Consider the following 16,260-nt stretch of genomic DNA (forward strand, 5'->3'; position numbering starts at 1 on the left):
CAAGTTGACCTTATTAAATGTAATCCAGACATGACATGATGACTATGTATAGATGCTACTTTGACTGTGGTCTAAAGTCTCTTCATCAAGATGAGTCGTTTAAGACAAAGAGAAAGTGGCTTTATATAATTCATAGGCAAACTATCACAGTTGTCCAATTACCCAGCCGTCAGCGAGAAGGATCCCGGTCCTCTGAACCAATTGTGGGAGTTCAGACAAATCCTTTTTGGCACTGGGAGAGCATGGCTGATGATGACACACAATGTTTGAATGCTGATTGGGATGTGAGTGCCCACTCCACTTGTTCTAAATGGTGAGATCAATCACATCACTGAAAGTCTGAAACCAGCATGGCCCCAATGTTCTGATGCTAGGCTACTACTACATCACACATAAGAGCTAAACGTTGTATGTCTCTCTCTCTCTGTCTCTCTCTCTAGAATTTGTAACAACTATACCACAAAGGAGAAGGAATAGCTGTACGCAAACCCGGTCGTGGTCCAGGTTTTAGTTTGATACCCGGTATGGCATCGATGACATGTATTGTGTGTCGTAATGAGCCAACATGGGCTCTGTTCCAAGACGTTGGTGACACAGAGGCGTGCTCATATTGTCATCAACAGATCCAAACTCAGCAAATGCTTGTCAATGCAACTTTTTCCAGATTCACGTAAGCCTTTGAAGCATTCCGTTTTTGTGCCTTTATTTCTTACTGTGTAATTTTCCCTGACAAGCATGTCGTAAAAATGACAACAATAGATTGGCCATCTCCTTCATAAGAAGAAGAAACACAGCCACACATCAGCCAGACCTTTTGCTAATGCACTCCTATGTTAATCAAAACGAGCCTCCTGTGTGTGGACTAATGCGGAGAGACAAAAAGAGAAATGGGACTCGGGGTTGCTGTGGTAGTGGTGGAGGCGGGGGAGTGGCGGGGTTTTGATGAGTAAGCGAAGTAAAGAAGCCGAAGCAGCAAGGGTTAAAAACCTATTGCCATAGTCCTTGCTGCTGTTTATTTGTTGAGAGGACAGCCCTCCGACAAATGGTGTTCCCATTCCCCCACTGTCCAGGGGATCAGACGATTTCACGTTCAGACTACAACGTGGTCTCATACTCTAACCTCTCCTGCACGAGAGCATCGTCTTTGTACTGCAGCCGCGGCGGACTCGGGGAACAGTCAATGGCCAGGATCGCCTTCCGTATACTCCTGTCCAGGACGTGGCGCTCCCAGGCCGGGTAGCGGTTGCGACAGAGGTCAATCTTGATGACGGTCTCGTCGAGGCGCGGCGCGCGAGAGGAGGGCGTGGAAGGGGCGGTGGGACGCACCTGGAACACCGGCATGCACCCGTCCCGCTCAGAGTACTTTGCCGCGTCGCGCTCCAGCGTGGAGGAGCCGCCGCGGTTGGAGCGCAGGGAGTTGGTGGCGCCGTCTGGCGGCAGCATGGAGAATTGTGCCGTGGGGTCCAGGTCGAGGGCCTGGCAACTGGGGGAACGTCCGAAGCGCGGGCCGTTAGGGTGGAAAAAGGCATAGTACATTAGCATGAAGACCACGCCGGTGAGGAAACTGCTGAAGATGACGCAGAGTGCAGGTACAGCGAAGGCGTCTGTGTTGTGCGGGGAGCGGTAGACGTACCACAGCGCACTCAAAGCTGCATTCTCCACCAAGATGACCAGGTAGTATATGAAGAGACGACACCTGCCACAAACAGATTTATAGCACATTATAGGATCATGTTAAATTAATAAATGGCTTGCTAGCTACCGTACCTATTAGACTGAGAAAGGCAAATGTGTCACTAGCTTGCTAACATCCTGGGTGTTCATTTAACTCAAGGAACCAAGGAATGTTGAAAAAACAATAAAACTAAGTATTTCAGATTTTTCATACTTTAGGAAAAGTATTCATTCACGTTTTTAAGAAGTTTAATTCATAGATATACTGTACATCCATGTAAACTAAAGGCTAATTTATCACAGGTACATCCATACACTAGTAAAGCCGATTTTATACTTAGTGCGCCGGTGTCTCCGATCTACACGCTCACTTGTAGATTGGCTATTTTCTGTGCAGGGAGCCCACGGAAAAATTGTCAGTTATTACTTATTGAACCAACAATCTAGAATTATGGAAGAGAACGGAAACACAAACAATGGAGTAAATGGGGAAAATACAACAGAGGAGAGACCGGCATCCTCCTCCTCCCTACCTTGTCCTCCCTTCCTTGACGTTGAACCAGGAAAAGATGTAGATGATGCCCACCACCATGTCGAACACAATCTCCTCCCACTTGGTGATGCAGAAGTCCGTCTCACAGTGGACGATCCAGAAGGTCATGATGCACCAGTGCAGCACGATGAAGATGCCAAAGTAGAGCTGGAACACGGAGGCAAACAGGGCGAAGGTGATGACGCGCGCCGCGATGGTGAAGAAGTGCCAGCAGAACTGAATGATGACGGCCAGGTAGGTGATGGGCTTCTTGTCGTCCCGCGAGTCACGCAGCGCCTTCTGGTAGGACGCCAGGGCCCACGCCAGGGACACCAAGGAGGCGGCCGCCGTCATGCCTGAGACAAGACACACGGGAAGCAAGTATCCGTTAATGCATTATGACCAGATCGAGGCCCACTGCTGTACGAGTACGATCCACATCGATCACCTTTAATTCGGGGGCGCCCAAAAGCTAGATCAATCTACCAGTAGATCACAAAGGCTGTGCACTGTGTGTAAGTAGACCACATGGCATGTCCCTAAAAAATATATACCGGTATACAACTTTTTGGCATCTGCCACAAGTGCTGTACAGTACACAAATGTCAGTAGCATTACAAAGTTTAAAACCCTACAACAATGGGATAATATTTATTCTGAGTGTGTAGATCTCATTGAGTCGGTGTGGGCACCCCTGCTTTAATTAAACTGTTGCTTTAGCCTGCAAATTCACAGTAACTACAGTATTGAGTGTGAATTGAAAATAATACAGTCATTATCCCTCTGTCTGCACTGATCACTGCTGTAGGCTTTAGTTGCCTTCCCATTCAGCTACTGTAGTTGAATTAATAGATTTTGCTCTGTGCTTTCAAGTCGACTCAGAATTGCATTAATTTACAGAGCTCAGCATGCAGCATCTTCTTCACCACCTATTCAAGATTTCTCCCACTCAGATTTCTCACATCAGACACATCTCACATACACACAGAGCATGTGCTAGCAGACAATCCCTAAAAATAGTGTGTGCTTTAGGAGATGTAGAGTTGGCCCAGATCCAAAAGGAATTCTGTGTCTCTCTCTCTCTCCCTGTACTTTAGCCTTTTAAAAGAAGCCCATGTTAATTCACTGTAGACTTACAGGTTTTATTATTAATTAAATTCACCACGATGTCATAATTATGCAGAGTTAAATTAGCAGTCAGGACTTTGCTGTGTACATATTAGACATACTGTATCGGAGTTGAACTGCTTCACAATCGTGTGTGTGCGTGAGTGCGTGTGCGTGTGTGTGTGTGTGTGTGTGTGCATGCATGTTTGCGCGAGTGCGTGCTTGCGAGGCAGATAGCATCTTGCAGTAATATAGGACATGGGAGTGCTTGGAGGCCTGCTGTGGGCTGTACACTTAAAAATCCTGAGTGGTAACTTTATTCTGAGAGTGCGCAAAAGGACCATTTCAACACCCTTAGAGTTAAATTCCGACTGAGGTCTTTATATGCATCACTCCCTCTTGCTGACTTCTTGTCACAGAGGCGGGAAGGAATGACAGGAAGGGAGAACTCAACTGTCAGCGTTTTGGTGTTGCAACGTGATGAATTCAAGAATATTTTCTGACTCATAACGATTTGTTGAATATAAAGTATAACGTTATTGACTCCACCATGACGTCAGGGACCCAATATATTCAGATCTTTCACATTTATTTTGGTGCCACCTGACATTGCGTTGGAGCCCTAAGTGAGGCAGTGAGCAGAATGTATTTTCAGGGATTCTCTGCAAGGAAAGAACACTCAAATACACACTTCTCAAAGAAAGGCAGTTGCAGCAGTGAGGTTTATGCGGTAAGCGTAATCAGTACACAACACGTTACATCCAGTCACTGTCAACTGTCTTGTCAGAGACTATATTAAGCACTATGTAGTTTATTAGATGCTACAGACACAGAAACGAGAGGGCGGATAGGGGACAAGTGTTCAATCTGACTCAAATCCAAGGAGATGGATTATGTGATCGGCACAATCAGGTTGAGACATCAGAGCATTATTGTGGATTGTCACACTGTTGACTTCATTTCTTCAAACAATGGCATACTCAAGTTGTTCACATCTTGTATAACTCATATTTGGTAAAATAGGCCTACTCATTTCTTGACTGCGTAAATCCAGGGTTCTGTTCTAACTTTGATCATAACTACTTTCATGGGCTTGTCAAAAGCTCATTAAAAGTAATGATTTAAAACAACCCCAATCAGCTATCCTATCCACCATAGCACATTTAAAAACTGGAGAGACCAAAGTGTTTTTAGCTGATAATGGGACATTATTAGGACATTGGTATTAAAATATACAATGACAATCATCTTAGATTTAACAAAGTCATTTGAACTTCTAAAAATTCGTAAATGATCTGGCTGTCTGTAACAGGCTTCAATTAATGGGTTTAGACTTAGCTAATAAAATAAATAAAATGTAAAAAAAGGAAAGGATCTAACATTAAATCCTGTCTGATATTAGAACAAAAACACAAACACTACCTCCTTTACAGATCCTATATCTATCCTAATGACTGTAAAATGTTCAATTTCTATCTCAGCGTTAATAATGGAGCTGTCAAGCCATGTTTCTGAGAAAAATAACACCCCAGCGTTACTTGTGCCGACAAGTAGTCACATTTCCTCTTTCTCATGAGTAAGAATCATTACGTTGAGATGAATAATTGTGCAGTCCATATCCGATGGTCCATATCTGAACCATCAGCTTGAAAGGACAATTTCTTGACATGCGGGCACGTTCCGAATCCACAAGCATTGTTTTCCAGCAGTGCTCCTTAGGCTTGCGTGCACAACTACTGTACATGCCTCCCTCCTCCATTCTCTGTGTCACGCTAGGTCTGCCATCAGTTTGGCTGCAGTTAGGGCCCCTGTCAGTGTTGTCATCTGGTGTTCCAGGACTCGACCGGCAGAAGCAGAGACAGGGGGATTGGGGTGGACGTCATAACCAAAGCCTGTGGATTTTCTCTGCATTTCATACATAGTTGTATGACATCCATTATACAACACAACCTTCCTGCCGCCATATTCTTTGTTTGGAGAGAACAATGAGCCTGAAACTTGGATTAATGTCTCTCTATCTGCACCGCTGACCGCCATTGACTAAGAACAATACAGCAGCATAAGCAAAAAAACAACACAACCCGGTCTAAATGCAAACAGGCAATATAATTAGCTAAGCAAAAACTAAGTAAAACAAATACATCACACTCTGCAATATGCACCGTAGAATGTATGTGGGACAGAACGCAACAAGCTGTTTGCAACAAACTGTTAAGTACTCTGTTAAGAGCAGTCTTAATGGTCGGCCAATTAATCAATTAATTGCTTAATTGCTAGTATCTAGTTGGCTAACAAATGACAGCAGTAAAAATAAAAAACAAAGCCACGCAGTGTAAAAGCAAGCAGGCAAGCTACGCGAACGAAGTAAAATTGTATACATCATCACACTTAATCCAGTGAATCCACCGACACCAGTGCAAGGAGTCACTTGCAGGAAACAGGAAAATGTTCCGCACAAGGACACAGTCCTCTGCCAGCTTCCCAACACTAATCCCTTATTGAACATGCAAGTGTTTAATTTATTCTGTAAGTGAAACACGTGGACCAACAGTAGAGTACAGTATAGAAACATTAGCATAATGATCAAATTAGCCTATTTTGATAGGCTATGCTGGAAACATGGATCATGGGTTCATGAACCTTACTTAGCAAATGAAGGATCATATTTAAACTAGAAAAAGTGCCCTACTGGGCACAGGTCTCCACCAGGATGACAGTGACCTTGCTACATAGTCTATTCACAATTAGTCCATGAAAGTTTCAGATACAAATAATAGAAAATGTGTTTTACATATGTCGGCCTCCTGGTGGCGCTATAAAGAGCAGATGTGAAACATTCCAGGCAAAGGTTTTTCCTTGGCCTCTAGGGAGTTGGCATAGAAAGTTATCCACAGATCCGTGCAGTTAGAGGTAAAAACACTTTTGGGCCAGTTATAGCGCCACCTTGAGGCTGAGTTGAAATTGTTCATGTGGCATTTTGTCCTGGGCCTAGTGGGAATGTGGGTGCACAATTTCACGGAAATCACGCGATGTGTTCATGATTTGCAGCATTTTGTTTGAAACTGAGCACTCCTGTGAATTTTGGAAGCCAATCTTAACCAATCAGGATGGAGTGTGAGAAATCTGAAAGACCGGTTTGGTTGAATGGCTCTAGAGAGACTGTGTACCAATTTGCGTGATGTTTGGACAAAATCTGTAGGTGTACTGTGCAAAAACTTGTTTTGCACAAAGCGGCCTCCTGGTGGCGCTATAACAGGCCGTTCTGGAAAGTTTGGGGCAGAGGTTCATGGTTGGCATCCAGGGAGTGTGTGTGCAAAATTTGGCATCGACCGGGTTAACGGTGGTTGAGATTAGCTGGTCACGGACGGACGGACGGACACACGGACGGACGGACGGAGTGCAAAACATACTCTCCCCATGCCTTCGGCTGGTGGAGACAATTATGTATAGCACATGGGGCCATATTTTGCGTGTCTTAAGTACCAGGTCTTATTACTTAACATAAGACCTGGAGGCGAGATCAATGCCATTTGGCTATTCTGAGTGTCCAAAGAGCATTGACCACGCCTCCAGGTCTTAAGTTAAGTCATAAGACCTGGTACTTAAGACACACAAAATATGGCCATGGACTCTAAAGTGCATGGTACAGTAGCAAGTACATTTAGGGCATGTGCATCGTTATGCCAATTAATCCTCCCCACACTCATTTCTGTGTGTGTTTCCACACACAGAAATGTGTGTGGGCTCACATACTGCTATTGTATCTCACTGGTTCACCTGCCAGTAAGGGACAGACATAGCCAGTAGAGCCTCCGTCCAACACTCCCCGCTGCCAGCGCTGCCCCAGCCCGTAGGAGTTTGTGCAGTGACAAATATCACCCTTCCTGGCTGCCCCGTCTTCCCTCCACTGAATATGGGCCAATGGCCTCTATGCACACACGTCATTTTGGAATAAACTTGGGCCCGGAAGTAGGGAAGGGGGTTTTGAGAACCACTGCACGCTAAATGTAACAGAGCAGAGTAATTAGTATCATCGGTAACACCTGTGAAGGAAGTAGGGAAGCGGCCCGGAAGTAGGAATTCTGTGTGCCCATTGTGTTCTTACTGTATACACTTGACAAAGCCAGGTGGAGTAAAACCCACAGACTCTGCCGTGTTGGGCAGGTACTTTACCACTGCGCCACACACGCACCCTTGGATTCAAAGGTTTTATGCTGACAGGCGTCCATTGGTATGATCAATGACAATGAAGTCAATGACGAGTCTCTTGGCAATGTCGTGCCATGTTTAACACGAGTGATGTCTTGACTGAATGCGATGCCCTTTGAATTCAATTCTGTATGTGTGTGTGTGTGTGTGTGTGTGTGTGTGTGTGTGTGTGTGTGTGTGTGTGTGTGTGTGTGTGAGAGAGAGAGAAAGAGAGATAGACAGACAGGGAGAGCATGTTACCTTGTACAGCCTGGAGTTTGTATGTCTGTATGATGATGCAGAGCTGCAGCACCAGTTGTGGAGCACTCTCCAGAAACGTAGCCAGCAGGTGGAGCATGCTGACATCAGCAAACTCATACACCATCCTCCAGTAGTAGCGCCAGCGCTCCGTCTCACCGCTCCGACGACTGCGGATGCCCAGGTAGATGGTGTGAAAGTACCTGTGCAAACAGACGTAATAATGTTAACACAAACAAATTGTGCCCAATGACAGCACACATGGTGGAGATCTTAAGACGGCTCCCTCCAGACACTGTCCACTAAGAAACAAAGAGCAGTGTTTAGTTTGTCTAGATAAAGGGGTTCCCAAACTGTGGTGCGTGCACCCCTTGTGGTGCGCGAACACCCTCAAGGTGGTGCTTGACATGAAAAGGGAAATGGTGGTTTTACAGTGTTATTTAACACAAACGGCAAAATGCGGTAAACACTGTTGTAAGGAGATGTACAGAGCAGCTGTGGAGTATACAGCACCTGCATGTCTCTCAGTGCAGTGACATTTTCGGCCAAATACAACAAGACTGAGCGTTGGGGGGTGCGTCAGGCCAGGAGGAGGTAACAGGGGCCTAAACGGTTTGGGGACCGCTGGTCTAGAGCTTTTAAACAATGAGTTGCACGAAATAATCAAAAGATTATGACAAAGGCATTTAAGGCTGAAACATGTCTGTCTTTGACCACGGCTGGGAACCAATACATTTCTAAAATGAGTCTGAACCATTCCACTTTTCATTTTCCTGTAACTGTGTTAACCATTTACATTTGAGACACAATTTCTGATTCTTTAAAGATCCCTACATTTTATGTCCTTTTGTGGGATTAGAACCTAGGTGTTCTGCATCATGCAGTAAAGCGGTAGATTATTGCGGGCTGCATGGGAAACCGCCAGTCATGGGACAAATCTACCGTTCAAGACGGAATCTGCCCTTGGCCAGAGGACATATTGGGTTTGTTAGCTTCAGGCAGGGCTATACTTCTCAAGACACCCAGACACCAGGGTCTACATTTCTCAATGGAAGAATATAGAGTCCACCTCCACTCAACCACTGATAATGTGTTATTCTCTTCCATACAGATTCGTCAAAGTGATGTTTTAATCATTAAAATAAGCTCCGGATTGCAGCTTTAAGCACAGCTATAGAATGAGTGAGAAGTCAGCAGTTCAGTGTATTCCTCAAGGACACTTGAATTCAGAACCAAGGTAATAATGTACTGGATGTACATGGACATGAAGAGCAACATTACACTATGCTACACTCTGCTACTCTATATTACAGAACAGGCTGGGATAGGCGATAACAGGTCATTTTGTTCATCTTCTCACACATCATACAGTATAAAGTATAAACAACTTATAGAAAAACTCATAATTGTACTTGAATTAAGTTAACTAGTCAATTTGAGTGTTGTGTATTCCTCTGCTGCCTGGTAATGTATCTGAAGTTATGCAACACACTCACACATACACACGATTATTCACCCACACACTCATTAAACATTCCTCTAAGTTGTCACCGATTCAAAGTTAAGTGCCTCGTTGACCATTGTATTTTAGGCAATGGCCTTTCTATCGACTGAGAGGACAGAAATAATGTGTGCGTGCATTTATGTGAAGTCGTACTATTATAGATGAGTCCGTCAAGCTCTCTGGTTTACAGACGTAGCTTTTGGAGTTTAAAACAATGTATCCACTTTTCTTTATCCTATATGAGTCTCTAGTGCAGCAACAGAGACTGCCCTCCCCAGCTTCCCACCCATCCTGAAAACAGCCAATTGTGTTCATTGCCATGTCCAGCCCAGACCCATAGAAAGAGAGAGTTACCTCACTAGCATAGGCTTCCATTGTAAGAATGGAGTACTCATTCTATCTCAATGGGGAAGTTCCAATGTTTAGAACTATACAGCCCATAGCACCCCGCTTTGCGGCGAGATCAAAGCATATCGCAACTCTCTCTCTGTATGGGTCTGGTCGAGCCAAGCCAGAGGCACAGTGGAACAACTGACCCCAGTCTGCACAGTGGTGGGCAGATACTTTACTCCTGTACCGGCAGACACTGATTTTGTAGTTTCTAATATTCCCCAAATATTGACCGAACTGTCCAAAATCGCAGGAACAACGCATTAATTCACTTATAATGCAAGCTTCACAAATATTTAACGACATGTCAAATATCAGTAACGTTTCTCAGGCAATGTTGGTTTTTCCGACTTCTCCAATGAATATTGATTTGGTGTTGATGCTATATAGCAGAGACTTTTCATCAGTTTGACAGAAAAGTCTTTCATCTGATATAGTACTTGTATTACACAGCAATGGCTGTGTGTGTACTCATCCACCACTGACTCTGAAATGCACAGTTCATTAAAGAAATATAGCAACACAAAACTTAATTTGAAGACCAGGCAATGGCAGTAATTTGTGTGGTAGCAGTCTAATGTGGTGATACAAAAACAAGACAATGGGAAATTGCAGAGCCAGCTCGAAGCGCAGTCAACAGAGTGGTGGTCGGGGCATGGCATGCTCACTTTTCATTACGTTTAAGAGCAGTGGACTGTGCTCAGAGCAGTAATTTCCTCAGCGTCATGCAAGAAAAGCCATGGAAATGTAATGTCCAAAATTATGTCCTTGTGCAGGAGGAGAGTCAAACGATTAATTTACTGTACCTCAAACAGACCACCAAGAGCAGAGAATGCTAAATAACACATCAATGTATGGCAATTGTGACTCTGATTTGTCAGTCACATTGCTTGGAGTTGACCAGTGTTGTTCTTTCACATGAAAAAGTAATGGTGTGAATCAATATAAACTAGCATAAGATAGATTTTTGACAGAGAATTAAATAAATATTGCTGTGAGGATCTGCATCTGCAACAGCCGTCTGTTCGTATCTAAGACTAAATATTGAGAAAATGGCAGTCCAAATCAGATGTAACTTGGCCAATCCATAATGGAATCACATTGAATTTATCAAATCTGTATACGGCAAAGAAAAACAAACAAACATGGAAACAGCATGCTAATCAGATATGAATGAACCACACACCTATGTGGTTTGAAATGCAATTTAAATGTGATTTCTAAAGTGTCTCAGTCTGGGCTCAGTCTGGGCACTCGGACACTTAAGTCTCGCATAATAAGTCAAAATACAGCATAGCACAGGCTAGCTCCCACAGGAGCCTGGCTGACCACCGTAGTGGCCAGCCCCAACTGACAAAGTATTCGTATTCTGGTATCATATTTAAGCCGTTACAATACAGAGGGTGAACAGGAAATTCACTGGCACCTCCTTGCAAACAATCATGTCCTCACATGATTGACACCAAATGAATGCCCTCTACCTAGATTAGGAAGGACCAGAGCCATAGAGTATAGACAGAGTTACGCAAACTCCGTTTACTTCATGGGGCCAGTCCAATACCAGACTTCTACATAGACTTCTATTGGTTTGTCCCTATTTGAAGGCTTCAATTAGGGACAACTGGAAGTTTACGAAATGCATTGGAGTCTATGGGCTCGTGCGAGTACATGAACCACGTGACCGGGCTGTTTTCTGCCCCCTCAATATCGCAACTCTTCTATTAGATGGCTCTGGGAAGGACCACCTCTGTCCTTATTGGTTTTTGTTATCATCCACCTCTAGCCCATATATAATAGAATTAGAACGTTGCAAGACTTATTAGGTGGAGATCTCTGAAAGTCTGTCAATGTCAAACTACTTGGACTGAAGCCTGTCATGTATACTGTACACTTTGTTGTATGGCTGCGTCACTCGCCAAAAATAGCCGATCTACAAGCTCATAATGCATCGCACTGATCTGCTACTTTCTGTGAGTGACATCGTTGTACAACATTACTCACACCTACAGCATGTTGTTACATCGTTACCATAGCAACCAATGCAGATACAGTATAGGTCACAGACATCTGAATACCCAAATCTGATGTGATCACCCCTGCAGCCTGAACAAAACATAAATGCTGCCGCATTGTAATTACAAGCGACAGCTGTCTGCATTGTCATATTACAATTGACAGCTAGCTAGTTAGCCCATCTGGCATCGCTATCCAGGCAGCAACATCTTTCCTGTACTCAGCTCAACACCCCTTTGACAGACACAAAATAACATTTTCTAGCATTGTGAAATATCTCACTATCCGCAAGCTTTCCTCAAGTTGCAAAGCAAGCATGTAATCCTTTAGAGGTACACTGAAAGTCAATGCGCAGTACACTTTTTAGGAGATTTGGGGGATAAACAATGACCTCATGAACAGATGTACAATTAGTGCGAACAACATGGCTCCGACTAGTGTCAGTTTGCATTTGGATGGGGTGGACAAAAGAGGAAGATTTTGTTTAGAGCACTGACTCCCATAACTCTGCGAGTGTACAAATGGTACCAAATGGACCTCAATTTGGTTCCATTTGTTTACTCTCAGAGTTAGAGTCAGTCTATCATTTGAAACCTCCTCAAAGAACCCTGGACCCCACTTTGAGAACCACTGGTTCAGGGGTGAGGGTGGTCTTTTAGGAGAGAGGAATAGGAAGGAGGAAAGATAGACAATAATTTGTCAAAGACAAGATGAGTAGGTTTGGACAAAGACAGACAAATCATTCTATAAAAAGTTCATGTTTCAATGCGTGGTGGTGAGCTGCTATTTTAGCGGCAGAAAACGGATGCTTGCAAGTGGTTAAGGAAGTTACACTTCAGAAGCAGCAGAAGCAGTAGATTCAACTCTAAATGGTAACGACACACAGGTGCAGCTGAATCAGAGTCTACTGTAAAAAGTAAGGTGGTAAGGAGGCGGCCGTAACTGAGTGGGTAGAGAGGTGCCGGGAATTGGATGGTCACCGCTCACCGGTTCAACTCTCAGCTCACCCAGTCATGTGTACAGTAAAAGTGTCCCTGAGAAAGTCACTTAATTTTTGTTTTGTTCATGTCATGTGAAAGCAGGGAATCATAGCTTCAAATTGACATATTGGTTGTTCAGTTTGACCCACCAGTTGGCAGTTTTGGAGTTATTGGAGTAATTTATTTCAGACATGCTCTAGTATGTGAAGTCTGCCTGTGCTATTAATTCATTTTGGATAAAAAAAAACAGTTTTTCTCCTCTTCTGATCAGTTAGTCTTGCCGCCATGATTGTCTCTGTATCAAAAAGAGTCACAAATGTCATGTGATTTGGATTCAGGAAGGATTCAAAACATTCCATTTCTACCAACTTGAATTCTACTCAACTTCTGAGCCCTCCAAAGGGCTCCAAGCTGACATTAGCCCTTAAAAATCCACTCATATGGCAATTCTTCTGCAATATTTTTCAAACCCAAATAACCAGGTGATAAATCCAGCAGCAGCTGGGCCAAGGTCGTAGCTTCTATTCAGCTGCATGTCTGCTTCAGACATAAATGTCACACTGCTCTGTAAAATGTAGCTCACTAACGGCCGGATCAATAGTACCAGATACACTACAAGAGGGTTCATTTTACACTCTCATGTTAAGTGGTGAATATGGCCAAGCATATGAGTGTTCACAACCTACTCTTTCTCTCTCTCTCTCTCTTTGAACTTTGTATTGTCTCTCTCTTTCTCTCTCTCTGGCATCCATGCATCAGTTCTGTCTCACTCTTTCTTATTTACTATACCCCTTTTTATTGTCCTTTCTCTCTCTCTCTCTCTCTCGTCTGTGCTTTCATCTTTCAGGCGGATTATTTGTACTTTGTTGAACGGCCACATCATACGATGAAAACATTGCGTGTTTTCAATTTTTAAAAGTACTTTCCCTCTGTCCTTTTTCTCTGTTCTTCTTTCCTGCGTTCACTGCACTTTTCCCCAGGTTCTATAATGTTCCTCGGGTTCTATAACCCTATAAGGTAAGTGGGAAACATAGAACGCGGGGAACATAATTTAGAACCTGAGGAACATAGGGACGGCCTCCTTTGCCCCCAACCCAACACTCCCTCGTTTGTTCCCCACCATCTCATGCAGGAGAGTAGTTGCCTCAACACAGCTTTGCTTTTTAGAGAAGAGAGAGAAATAGAGAGAGAGGCGACAGAGCGGAGAGAAGGGGGAGTTTGTTAATAAAGGAGAAAGAAAAATAAATATAGGAGAAAGAAAGGAAGCCTCTCTTTTGACTCTGAGTGGTGGCGACAAGATGCAAGCCCTTGGAGAGACACACAGGTGCACGCACACACTCATACATACACGTTGCTAAGAACCTTCGTAGCTGTAGGTTGTCCTTAAGGGCTGCATGTCTCTGAGGTAAAAGCCTCCCCTGCTAGCGCACACACTCACAGATAAACCCATAATATGGTTAACAGTATAGGACAAAGGCAGAGAAACAAAGTATCACCGTTTCTGACTAAAAGCACTTCAAGGCAAATTATATCAATGGTATAAAGATGCTATTTTAGGTCAGTAGAAACATAGACACATCGGACCATATCTTTGGTCCGATGTACTGTACTAACAGTCCGACATGCAATAGTCTGACACCCTACCCCAAACCCTAACGTAACCCAACAGCCATGGGTGAGTCTTCTTAACCGGCCACACATGTGTCTTACCCGGCAACGCATGTCTTAACCAACAACGCATGTCGGAGCCATGACTCTTAACCGGCCACGCCGCCGCGCATGTCAGACCAACGTATGCCCCCCTGTGTTCACATGTGACAACCTTCTGTTCGTGTAGTTAACATTTGGACCTGTAGTTCTTTAAAAGTATTTATAAATACATCTAAAGCTTCAGGTGGGAGTCGGTCTCATGAATCCCTTTAATTGCGTGCTGTAGGATGGGTGATTTAAGCAGTCACACCTGGCCTGAGTCAAACTAATTAGTCTCAGAGCGGGGTGTGATGACACACCTGTTGTGCATCAAGCTAATCGATGCACAAGGGATAAGTCATACAGCCATCCCTGCACACACATTCACATTCTGTTATGACATCTGCTTGTTTTCGCTCTGTATTCCCATGTGGTTACAGTTACGGCAGGGTTACAACTTGGGCATGGAAAAGCAATGTGATGCGTTGCATGGAAATAAAGAGCACTTTGAACTGTTCTTCTGTACAAGTGATATGAATTTACTAGCCAACGCTAAAATCTGAAATTAGTGACATCCCGTCGGTGTACTCCGCAGGCCAAAGAGTACACAGACGTGACGTCACTGATCAGTGATCACAGACCCCAAGTTCTAGACCTCCAGTTCTCGGCTACACAGAAGGTGTGTGGGGGGGGGGGACTTCTTATTATTATTTACACAACAAATCTAAGGTGTATTAATTACATAGTTGAATGTTGAAAATGAGTAGTATTCCCACTATTCTCCTTTAAGTATGACTTAAGTGCAAAATGGCCACCGTGTGAAATGACCTAAAGCTTGCATGGGCACATGACACATACAGTCAGAAGATGAGTAGCCACAACAAGGCATAATGAGGCTAATATATAGGCATATATGGAGATCCAGTTGTCTTGAACCACAGACTGCTATGCCCATATAGCATATAAGGTCTAAGTCTACGCTTTCCTCTCTGGGGGTGCCACCCTGCCTTGACAAAGAAATACTGCCTAATAGGCCTACTATACATTCTGATTCATATTTGGCTTCATGCTATCCCTCTACCTCTTCATTATCAGGTAAAGAAAATATAATATTACACCATTGACTTCATTGCAGCAGTACAAAGGCTGTCTGCTGCCACTGATCCCCTGTGCAAAGTGCAGAGAATTGGCATTTCTCCACAAACCGAAAGCAAAATGACATTTCACAAAGTGAATTTATTATGACTTCTCTGTCTGTGTGGCCTACATTTCTCTGCATCTCTCTCTCTCTCTTTCTGTATCGGTCTCTCATTCTCCTTTGCCGTCTTTTTCTCAGTCTCTCACACTTTCTTCTCGCTTACTCTCTTGTTCTGTGAAATATCGCCAACACTTGGCAGTCATTTAGCAGCAGGCTAATGGGCTGTGAAATGAAGTTCCATTGTCGATAAAGGATTTGAAAATTAAATCTGGGCCAGGGGCATTAAGGCGACAGCCTTTTCATGGCCAGATGCACTACACACATCTCTAATAGTGCGTGCGTGCGTTTCCTTACAGTTTTACATTTTTGAGGGTCTCAGGTTAGGGTAAAGGTTGTGGTGGAAAAAGTAGTAGAAAGTATACTCATTATGCAGAATGTACCACTTAACAATGTGAAATGTATACTGTACAAATCTGAAAAAAGCTGATCTACGAGCTCACTACAAACTTATGTTGAAAACTACTGGCTAAATTGCCTTACCGTACACTGTGTTCCGCACAGAAAGAAAACGATCACACTGTTAGTACTGAGCGAGTCGGAATGGCAGTGCGTCGTAATAGCGGGCTTCGGATTGCCGGTGTGTAACTTTGTGAAGCATCATTTATTGAATTTGTGTCACATTATTTTTGGGCTATAAAGCTAAAAGTAGAACTAGAATTGTAAGGTA

The 16,260-nt window shown here is 43.8% G+C and overlaps 1 protein-coding gene across 1 annotated transcript in view; it reads right to left on the reverse strand.

The window, feature by feature from the left end:
- Positions 1–1,027: 1,027 nt before the first annotated feature.
- Positions 1,028–16,260, reverse strand: part of xkr4 (XK related 4) — a 30,157-nt gene continuing 14,924 nt past the window's right edge. Inside the window, exons 2-4 of the mRNA XM_083781108.1 lie at positions 7,763–7,962; positions 2,208–2,562; positions 1,028–1,696 (exon numbers count right to left, since the gene is read on the reverse strand). Of these exons, the coding sequence (XP_083637234.1) occupies positions 1,096–1,696; positions 2,208–2,562; positions 7,763–7,962 (1,156 nt within the window). The 3' untranslated portion in view covers positions 1,028–1,095. The remainder of the gene's footprint in view (positions 1,697–2,207; positions 2,563–7,762; positions 7,963–16,260) is intronic.

The sequence above is a fragment of the Protomyctophum parallelum genome, assembly GCF_964188405.1.
Source record: "Protomyctophum parallelum genome assembly, chromosome: 14".
NCBI lineage: Eukaryota > Metazoa > Chordata > Actinopteri > Myctophiformes > Myctophidae > Protomyctophum > Protomyctophum parallelum.